Source organism: Branchiostoma belcheri, unplaced genomic scaffold, assembly GCF_001625305.1.
Source record: "Branchiostoma belcheri isolate BF01 breed outbred unplaced genomic scaffold, Haploidv18h27 scaffold5, whole genome shotgun sequence".
NCBI lineage: Eukaryota > Metazoa > Chordata > Leptocardii > Amphioxiformes > Branchiostomatidae > Branchiostoma > Branchiostoma belcheri.
In genome coordinates, this window is record NW_017804131.1 from 6,259,703 (window position 1) to 6,270,856 (window position 11,154).

General features: G+C 40.2%; 2 protein-coding genes across 2 annotated transcripts in view; both read right to left on the bottom strand.

The window, feature by feature from the left end:
* Window positions 1-1,824: 1,824 nt before the first annotated feature.
* On the bottom strand, window positions 1,825-6,695 carry LOC109480033 (carotenoid isomerooxygenase-like). Its single transcript, XM_019782176.1, has 2 exons — window positions 6,408-6,695; window positions 1,825-3,334 (listed from the first exon to the last, which is right to left on the bottom strand). Exons 1-2 carry the CDS (start codon window positions 6,585-6,587, stop codon window positions 1,943-1,945), a joined length of 1,572 nt encoding a protein of 523 aa, XP_019637735.1. The 5' UTR covers window positions 6,588-6,695; the 3' UTR covers window positions 1,825-1,942.
* Window positions 6,696-10,725: 4,030 nt separating this feature from the next.
* LOC109480072 overlaps window positions 10,726-11,154 on the bottom strand; it is a 5,513-nt gene continuing 5,084 nt past the window's right edge. Inside the window, exon 3 of the mRNA XM_019782221.1 lies at window positions 10,726-10,952. Coding sequence (XP_019637780.1) covers window positions 10,738-10,952 — 215 coding nt within the window. The 3' untranslated portion in view covers window positions 10,726-10,737. The remainder of the gene's footprint in view (window positions 10,953-11,154) is intronic.

An 11,154-nucleotide genomic window follows, 5' to 3' on the forward strand; every position in this document is an offset into this window, starting at 1 on the left:
GTTATGCTGACTACAAATGTGCGGAAACACACACACACACACACATACACACACACAGACGCGCCAAAAACAATATAATATAATATAATACCTCCATTTTTCATGGAAGTAACTATGGTCCCATTGCGCATTGGCTTCGTGTTACCACGATTGTACTAATTTTGGAAACTTTACAACTTAATAGATTAAGACAGATTACTCTTAAGTTATTTGACCTTTGAGCACATTATTGTATGCGGTCCAAAAACACATCAACTTTTCCATACACCCGAAGGCCAGTTAATGTTTTTTCGTTACCTCATTGGCGTTCATATTCAAACAACAAAATCTGTAGGAAAAAAAAACAAATACAATGCACTTTCGTAAACATATATACTCGCGGTCATATATGTCATAAACTTTATAGCACAACAATTGTAGCAGGTACAATGTATGGCAGCTAATAAGATTACTAGCTATATGGGTCTATCAAAATTCTACATATAGGTACTATGTATGTCTGGTAAAATGTTGAATAGAACCACTAACTAGTACACCTCTACAAGTACGTGCTAAGCTACGCTATACTATATTTATAAAGGGTACAATGAGCAGTTGTATATACTATACAGGTTCTACGAGTGCTAAACAGAATGTCGACTAAATTACTGCCTAAGATCTGTTTTAATTCCACATTTAGGTGCTAAGATACGCTATACGATATAATGTTAGGCTACATAACTTCCTTTGGTGTAAATCTACACAAAGGTCAATGCCCGACAATGGCCCCTTGGATACGTTATTAGGATTATAGATAGAACTTTATTGCACGACAATTGCACATGGTACAATGTATGGCAAACTACTAGAGTAACAACAATAAAATAAGTGTGTTGAATAAGACCTACTGTCGAATAAAACCTAACATATCTATATCATAATTATTCAAATAATAAAGGGATAGCACAAGTCTTTGATAAAGTGTTACAATCGAGTGGGCTAATCACAAGTTTCCGTATTTTTTCTAATAGCAAAGCATTCCTTTATATATATACCTATTTTTGCGTTGTCCTGCAGTCATCAAACAAGGCTTTCGGGAAAACAAGTTTCTGTTACTGGGTAACCGCGAACAGCCAGGAGAATGGTGACGGCAAAAGGCTCCGCTACCCGGACTTAATTGCATTAACAGATGTGTAGAGTCTTCCTAAATATAAAACTGACATAAAACTGATATAAAAAAAGGATATCATAGTTTACATATCATCATGTAAGTGAATGAGGATAATCATTTATAGAATGGAGTAACATTTAAGCACCTGTCCCTAGTACTTGAGGTTGTACTCTAAGTACTCGTAAGTACACAGAGTGCTAGACCAACGTATTGTAGTTGGGTGAATTAGATGTACATGGTATATATATACTAACTTTCATATCTTGACATAAATGTTCAACACTACTGTACATAAGAGGGAAGAGGGACTTAAACCCACGATTCTTGTAACTTTCCTCGTAAGGCCATGTTGATTTGATTATATGGATGACATCCTCCGGGAGCCCCAAAACTGATGCGCGCGTGCGAATAAAAAAAAGTTTTGGACAAAAAAAAAAGTTGTTTTCATTATGAAATCTACGTGGTAATGAGGGTTGAACAAATGGGACAGAATATGGTTTGGGGAATGATCTAGTCTTCAAGTTCATTTCTTTACAATTTCGTCTTTTTTCGTTTGATTTTGGCATTCTACGACATTGGTACATTGGCATTCTGCGACATTGGACTTACGGTATATTTTTGCTAATTTTGCAACTGTTTTGTACGATTTACAGTATGGTTGAAAACTTTTTTTTAAACGGCCGAAAATTCATGCGCGCGCGGATGTCATCCATATAATCAAATCAACATGGCCTGACCAAATGAATGGCTAGATTCAACTTTCAAGTAGAAAGATAACGTCCCCAGTTACAGTCAGAAATCTCCTGGGAAGAAACGCCCGTGGATAGCAAACGGTATGTAAGTCTTGGCGTAGGCATAGTTGATGATTTTTAGGGTCTGCGCGTCGAGTATCAACAGATAGCTTTCCTTTCGTTCTCCGTCGAGTACGGTGGTGACGAGAACACCCTGGTCTTCTGCCTTTGCGTTAGGTTCGGGGATGAAGTACGGTTCGTTCGGGTAGTGGTTAGGGAGGTACCAGTACTTATCGCTTCTGCCGTTGTTGCAAAGATCCTTTTTAACGATGGCAAAGTTGTCGTGGACTGTCGGAGTCTGTTCGTCAAAGGAAAACACTACTCCGTACACGTAACAGTAGTTACCACTTCGGTGATTTTCGTTAATCACCGGAAGCTCCATTCGGTTCACGAAGTTCATGTCGGGTGTTTTCGGAGGGAACTCGGAGACGCCGACGCTGGATGTCTTCGTGTTGAGTGTGAAGCGCTTCAGCAATGCCCGGTTGACGAGAAGGCTCCTCTTCTTTTCGTCTAGCATCGTGGCAAGTTCGAACTGGTAAAGCATGGAGTTGTCCGGGTAGGTTATGATATCAACGACTATGTCGTCACCCTGCTCAAAAGCGTTAACGTGATGCACAGCGAAGAAACCCGGTGTCATCAACTCTGACACTTTCCCGTCTTTAAGAGAAATAACCAGAAACTTGGTCTCATCCTTGCCCTCCCACTCAAGACACTTTCCTGCCTCAGCCGAGTTCAGCATTTTTGGTACGCTGATGTAGAGTGGATATAGAGACACAATGGCGTGGTTCTCAGTGATAGAGAAGCTATGCATATAAGACATCTTCTCTAACTTAACGTTTGCAATGATCTCTTGTGTGGATGTGTCTTTCATTCTGTATAGTGTCAGGGTGTGTTTTAGTCCCGGTACAATGTTCACTGTGTAGACCAAGTTGATAGTATGTCCAGTTTTAGGCTCGTAGAGAGGGTGGGCCGTCGACATCAATGAGAGAAGGTTGATGATTGGATGAGTGATGTCAGGTTTGACCAGACTGATGGTGCTCAGCGTACCAACGTCGAACTTAGAAAAGACGGCCGCATCGGTGAGACCAATAAACTCAGCGTTTCGCCCCGATCCTATCTTCCAGATGTTAGCGTTGGTGTTGTCGATGCCGTACACGAGGGCCTCGGCCCGTTCTTCGAAGGTAAACGCGGGGTTCACCCCGTCAAATGTGAGGGACGTGGCGTAGTCGTTCTCGGCTATAGACCGTGTGTAGGTTGACGTGCCTAAGAACGAAGCGGAGAAGTGAATCTGGGTGCCGTTGTGGATCTTGAACGAGTGAAGCTTGGCGAAACCGTCAAACGTGTGGATGACGCTCCGCTGGCCGATGTTAAAGCGACCGGGACCATTCCGTACCTGTGGAAAACATAAGTGAAAAATAGTATAAATGGTTTATTTGCACATTGACATAAATCTAAAACAACATTTCAGCCTAACAATACAATGCATTGTACAAAAAGCTCAATTACGTAAATATCATAAAATATCATTAGTCAAATCTAATTGGTTAAAAATGCAGAAAGTATAATAATTATTTTATTTAGATTTCGATGGGCCCAAAGATATGAACATACATTAGAGTAAATGTCGTCGAGAATAACTCTCTGTATATACCTACAGAAAGAGCCATTTTAAAGCACTACTTAGATATTTCAAATAAGCAAACATGTTGATGCCATATATTTTTACATCAATGTCTACCACACAAGCAAAGTCTTTTAAGCACTCAAGATGTGTCAAAGTCAGACATAGATGTGAGATCCTTTTTACACCAAATTTCATCTTTACATCCTTAATGCCCTTTTGTCTCGATAAGGCCATGTTGATTTGATTATATGGATGACATCCGCGCGCGCATGAATTTTCGGCCATTTCCAAAAAAAAAGTTTTCAACCATACTGTAAATCGTGCAAAACAGTTGCTAAATGAGCAAAAATGTACCATAAGTTGCAAGGAAAACATTTAGAAACGATACCAATGTCGTAGAATGCCAAAATCAAAGGAAAAAAGACAAAATGTAAGAAAATGAATTCGAAGAGTAGATTATTCGCCATAACATATTCTGTGCCATTTGTTCAACCTTCATGATCACGTAGATTTCATAGTGAAAGCAACTTTTTTTTTGCAAAACTTTTTTTTATTCGCACGCGCGCATCAGTTTTGGGGCTCCCGGAGGATGTCATCCATATAATCAAATCAACATGGCCTAAAGGAACTTAAAACATCAATTTGACGTCTTTGGACAGGAATGTCACATTTAGAAAGGAAACAAAGAGCATCCCGTGTCTAACTAAGGACCTGCGCAATCATTCAAACCAAACATTCTGATTGATTAATTGGGTTGGCCCGACTACCGTACTAACTGTGTGTTGACTAAATGTGTTACACAACTTGATAAGCGGAGAAAAGTCAACATTTGCTCGACTGCGACGACGATGTCTCCCGCTGATTTCAGAGACCACTGGCAGACAGTGAGTTGTTTGTTAGGCCACACGAAGTAACTTTTATGGATGACGTCCGCGCGCGCATTGATTTTGACCTGCTCCCAGGAAAAAAAAACAAGAAATTCTGCTTCCTGTAACTATGACCAAAGAGTCACGACAGTGGGGTAAGGGAAGATGTGATGGAAAGAATGAAACAGGACAGGACAACAACTGCCTTTCACCTGATTTATTGCTGTTTTCATGACGAATAAAAGACGTCTTGGTTGTTACACTGCGTTCTCTTATTAAATTTGCGTCCTAACATTTGTCTTTCCTTAATAGTATATTTTAAATCCAGGCATCTTGCTTTTATTCGGCCCCTGTTTTTTTCCGCGCTCTCGCATTAGATGTAGTCATTGGTTTATTGAAAAGAGCAATGAACATATCAGACTTGCAGTAAAAACTGAATTGTGCTGATATTTACAACTTATAGGATTATACAATACTAGTAGATATAAAAGAGAAACTTACACTTGTAATATTCTAAATTTATAAAAACCATCGTCGTCAACATATTATTATAGCAATATTATTAAAACAATATAATTTCTCACGAGTATAAAATCACTACTGTCATTCTACATTAAAATGACTGAAAGTCTTTGAAGTTAGTCTGGTACGAGCGCTAAGGATATGTACAGTTGGCGGTAATAATTCGATTTGGCACAATAAACAATCAATAGTACTGAGATTTAGGGTCTTCAGACGACGTCATCCATACAAATTACTTGTTGTGGCCTTATCTAGATCTGAATAAAGGTCCCATGTTGCCGAGTCAGGCCCAGTATTTGTTGGTATTTCCTATAGAAAAGCGTTTCCGCCCGAGTATAGATAAAGTGACTTTAATACTTTGTTGTGTCGCTAATGTGATGTATACAGACTTAATCACCAGGAAATTAGAACAACTCAGGATTTTAACACCCTAGGGGGTAATAACACAGAGATATCTTTCCGAAGTGTTTTTCTTCGCCTTATTAATCAGGTGATAAAAACCTCATGTTGTTTTCACTAATATGATTCGCGTTTATAAAAAATGAATGATTACACGTTTTAACAGATTCATTTTTGAGATATAACAAAATTGACGGGAGGCATACAAAATTACTTGTCATTTAACATGTACCCCCTTAAACATTTCTTGATAAATTTCTGAAGTGTGATGGAAGCTATACGTTTTGAAAGCCTTATATATGGTGTCTGTACCTTTCATCGGTTAACAAAACCTTCTTGAGAACACACTGCGACTCCCCTTTATCATTCATCTGTCTTCCCATGGTGTGTAAATAAAATGATAAAGAACAAACTATACACTTACCCGTTCAAAAGATCCAATTTTATGGACAAGGCTTCTCAACATGAGTGACTAGCTATTGAGATACTGAAAACATGGTTCTTAATCTGTTCTACGTATCGTCAGAAAATTTTTATGTAGGTTTTAGACTCACAGTCGTCTATTGTATAAGTCTTGCAGTGGACAGAGGAAGAAAAAGCTTTTAGACATTGCCATGTGCTGCCTCTTTCTTGGATAAACCCTGCACTCATGTTTAAATATTTTTTTTTATTCCAACATGTAATCACCAGACGTGGTGATTACGTGGTGACGGCACACTCAAGTTTTATCAACTTATATTAATGCCGCCACTAACACAGGGGACAACAGGACAATACTCATTTTCACCTGAGCGAAGTGAAGAAAGTCGTGTTAAGTGCCTTTCCCAAGGGCACTAGATCGGTGGCATGTCAGGACTCGAACCCGGGACCTCTAGGTTCCGAGTCGCGCACTCTGCCGCTACGCCACACGACCCCACACGTTTAAATATTGAAAAGATGACAACCTTGCGTGGTTAAATTTTCACAAGAGACCTACCGGCACCATAGCCGTCTCTGGCTAAAACTTAACCGGACTCTCAATGAATGACAGAATACGGTATTGACGAGTTACTCACAAAAGTGCCGTGGACCCAATGTGGAACGGGCGTGCTGTTACACCACTGGATCGGTCGGTCGCGGAATTCTTCAAAATTATCTCTGAAGAAATACTCTAGTCCAACGGTGCTTGCTTCAATGCAGCCCGAAACGGCAAGAATAACAATTGACAAATGGAAGACTTTGTCGCTGACCGGCATCTTAAAACTTTTCTTGTAAAGTTGGAAGAAGGAAATGGCAGTTCTTGCAAAGTACGAAATGAGACCAACAAGCTTAAGAGGAGACTTATATGAAGTTAGGACGTGTTTGCCCAGTCGATCACTTTGTACATAGAAACGTTGGTATGATGAGCTCATCTGGTCATAGTGCGCATGTGCGGTACTCTAGAACAAGATTGTAAGTCACGTGCTTACAGAACGGGACAAGATGATTGGCGGAGGCTCGAGATGATTTTTTTTATACGAACGTGCGACACATGTCTTATTTTATTTCAGACATATATGAGAGAACTTTATTGTATGACAATTGTACATGGTGCAATGTATGGCAACGACCATTGAACATTGTACAAAAAAGGTATAAAATGAAACTTAACATCCAAGTTACTAAAAACATCAAGTGCTAATATAATATACATTCAAGTAGATATACAAATATACATTCTAATCACATATAAGATCAACCATTCAGTGAAGTCATATCCTGGAGTATCAAATATAGTATGAAAGGGTGGCAGTCGTGGTAACTAAAGACAAACGTGCATTCTTATTTGAGGTCCAAAGTAAAGAAACACATGTATGATTTATTGAATTTGAATTCATGGAAGGAATTGACAAAATGCATATTTATGACCAATTGTACCATCAAATACGTTGTACAATTAACGTTACTGAAAATTAATTTTCCCATACGTACTTTGGTGGGTCCACATACTCTCTAGAGTTCAAGAATGCAAAAAAGGTACGTGTTTTTATGTAACTAGTTTAATGTAGCATATGCAAAGTGCCCCTAACCACTGGCCTCCGATCCCCATGGGACTCTAGGAAAATTCAGACAACGTTAACATGTTACGCATTTCCCAGTGTAGACTGTTTGCCGTGCTTATACAATCTTTTATACGCAAACAGAATTCCACTTAACCTTTAGACTTATTGAATCGTGCAGATATTTGTCAGACTACGTAATGGGTCGACGTCGTTGTAGGTGTACTAATCTACTTTGTTTTTTTGCAGGCCTTTCAAGGACGATTTTGACGAAAACAAAGACGACTGTTCTGTTTCACCCTACGTCAATAGAGGACTGTTCAAGTGAAAAAAATATTGGAGATGGGGTGTCAGTCTAATTCAAGTTGTAGCAAGAACCACTTTTGTAGGCTATGTAGGCTATACGTCGATGAAGGTTAGACATCTAGGTAATACGATACGCCAAAAAGCAGTTACTCAAGCAACTGGATATGATTTTGAAAACGTCAGACGTTTCAGCTAGTATCCACTAGCTTTCGTCAGTGACTGAGAGACCAGAGGGGAAAACAGGTTTATAAGCACAACCTATTGATTGATATGCAAATAAAGTGAAGACAAATTTTTGGAAGTCGAAAAAGGAACAAAGGTCAGACAAGTCAAGACAAGATGATGCAAATGAGTCTGAAAGCTCCTGTTATACAGAACAGGAGCTTAAGTGTTGTCTGTTCTCGGGGCTGGGAGTGCCAAATCCCAAGTGCCGGAAAGATCGACCCGTAGCCCCCCTTCCCTGTTGAGGGTGGGGTATGTAGGCTCTAGCGTTATAGTGCTATGTTGCATCTAAAGCCCTGTATATCTGTGTCCTTTTCATCTTTTGGGTGGGGAATGTGGACTCCCGCTTCATCAATTCGACTGTTTGTTCGTTTCTTTTACATGTATTATTGGTTAGTGTTTTGCATTGTTTAGTAATATTAGTTTTATTCGTATAAGTGGCGGCGCTAACATAAGCTACCTAACTTGAGCCCGTCGTCACTTTGTCCTGTACCCTTATTTGTTCATTGTATAGGTAGAAATTAAAAAAAATCTTTAAAAAAGGTTATATATGTTAAAGCCCCAATCACATATAGCCAAATATGGCCTCCCAAACACTTGCTGAAAATCCGTCAACAATGGTTAGGCCACACCGATTTAATTTATGGATGACATCCTCTGAAGACCCCCAAACTGGTGTGCGCGGGACGAAAAAAATAAAAATCCGGCCAAAAATAAAAATGCTACAAAACCACAGGAATACAAATCTGGTATTGTGAATTTGGCGTATTACATAGCGACGTATACGACAGGCCGACACATGCTGGATTTTTGCGGAATATATGAATCGACACTGCTGTACGTATGTACTGAGTTCTTGAGTCTTGGAGCTTCGGTAGCCTGGCTGCCGTCAACCAGAGTTATCACCACCATGCACTACCCAGGCCTAAAGCCAGGCCAGAGCCTCGGAATACGTGTTTTTTTTTTTGTTTTTTTTAGATCGGGCGAAAATCAATGCGCGCGCGGATGTCATCCATAAAATTAAATCGGCGTGGCCTTAGGAGTAGGTTTGGAGCAAGGCTGGCTTGTATTTGAGTATTCAAAAATTTTGGGCGGCGGGAGAGGTAGGCAGAAGATTTAGAAACTTTGATGACAATCAGTTTGAGATTTTTAGTATAAAAGTCCACCTGTGTTGGCATACTTCATATACGAAATAGGCCAAACGTTATGACCGACATTAAGTAAAATTGGAGGCTGCAGTAGACGGGTCCATTCCATGAACAAGGCTGACGGAGTTAGCCGAAAATTTGGGTAAGTCCCAATGTACCTAGTGTCGGACATAACGTCTAGCCTTTTCGACATTTTAAGTTTTCTTAAACATAAAGGCATCCAAAGCAGCTTTAGGGCTTTGAAACCCGATTTTTCAGAGCCAATATTCCAGTCATTTATCTACATACTGAGTTAAAATCACACTATCCCATTGTATATTGAGCCTCACGGAGCAAAAATTCCCAAAATTCTGACGGAAACTGGTTACTGGAAGGGCCCTAGGCTGATTTTTAGGGTACCACTCAGAAAATAAAGGACTCATCTTAGGGCTTGTTTCTCCAGTTTTAAACGCCCAAAGTAATGCGGAATGCGGACTCAAATGTGATAATGTGAAGCAGTATGTGTCAAGATCACAAAGATTGTCTTATTCATGAATATTTCCAGTTTTGCTGCCCTGAAATCGCACTGGATGTCTTTAAAACAACAATAAGAGCAAACACGAAAACTGTCGCTGTGTACTTTTAGTGAGTATATTTGCTGACGACCTGTAATGTTTACTGTGTCTCACGATCCTTCATCAGGGAACTCTGAAAAACAACCTGCCGTTGCTAGGTAACCAGAGTGTTGTATAGGAATGGTACTGGTTGACACTTTTTTTTATTCCAACATGTAATCACCAGACGTGGTGATGGCACACTCAAGTTTTTTCAACTTATATTAATGCCGCCACCAACACAGGGGACAAATACATGACAGGACAATACTCATTTACACCTGAGCGAAGTGAGGAAATTCGTGTAAAGTGCCTTTCCCATGGCAAAGGGCACAAGATCGGTGGCATGTGAGGACTCGAACCCAGGACCTCTAGGTTCCGAGTCGCGCACTCTGCTGCTACACCACACTACCCTGGGTAGAGTGTTCGCAGAGCAGTAGGTCGTGAGTTCGATCCCCGACCGAGCCATACAGACTTTTTAAAAGACTTTTTAAACTGGTGCATAGCTCTTTCGGTGTTTATTTCATAGCATTTGGGAAAGAGTATAGGAGTTAAACACACACACCACTACTAGTGGACTAGCCCCCTGCTGTAGTGATTGCACAACTGTGTGGCCGTAGGGCTACAGAGACGGAGATGGGAGCCGCCCAATGCACCATATATAGTTGCATTACCGATTGGCTACCATTAAGGCTTATCACGCATGGCAGCCAAGAAATGCATGCAAAAAGCTATCACGATTGTAAACAGCACTGTTTAAAATTGGAATGCAGGGTGGAGCGCATTATGGACCAGAAACGCCCCCTAACGTGGTTGATCATACTGCAGTAGTGACATTTTAGAAAATTAATTAGTTTAACTAATAGGCGATTGTATTTGCAAAGAAACCACCCTTCCTAATCTTTCAGTTATTAAAAGTAGTTTTTACTAGTAGTTTCTCAGTAGTTGTCAGTAGTTCTATGTGTACTACATAAATTGTCTGTTTTTATACCAAATGTTTCTTCTGTTCTTGCAATTAGCCCTCGGGCACGAATTTGCAATAAAAAAACAATTAAAAAGATGTAAAAAAAAAATAAAGGTTTAATCTGAAGAAAAAAATCACTCAGAAGGCTTGTACCCAGAGTACCCCTGGCTGAAATCGTGGTTCTCGTTCCCAACCAAGACCGGGTGGAACACGCACAGGGCCTCGAAGTTCTCATGCGCGGTCACGTGGTGAGGATCGTGCGCGTTCATGTTATAGATGGTTCCGTTCGCAGCATCTACACGAGTCTCCGCCTCCTTCGCCCCCTCTTCCCACGTGTAGGTGGCTCTGCCTGACCAACATACAGGAGGAAAATATACTATCATGAAAGTTCATCTGTGTTGGTAGTTACATGTTTAAAGTTAAAACTTTTGTTCCAACACAAAAAAAATTCTCTCACCTAGCACTTTCGACCAGTCACTCTGGTCCTCCTCAGTAAACTGACCCAGTGAAGCTTGTCACGTGGCTTCTTTGAAGTGTGACGTCAACACTGG

Coding starts and splice junctions, on each gene's coding strand:
- LOC109480033 (XM_019782176.1), bottom strand. CDS start 6,587: ATGCCGGTCAGCGACAAAGTCTTCCATTTGTCAATTGTTATTCTTGCC. Junction 3,335..6,407: donor ATTGGGTCCACGGCACTTTT/GTGAGTAACTCG, acceptor TGTTTTCCACAG/GTACGGAATGGTCCCGGTCG.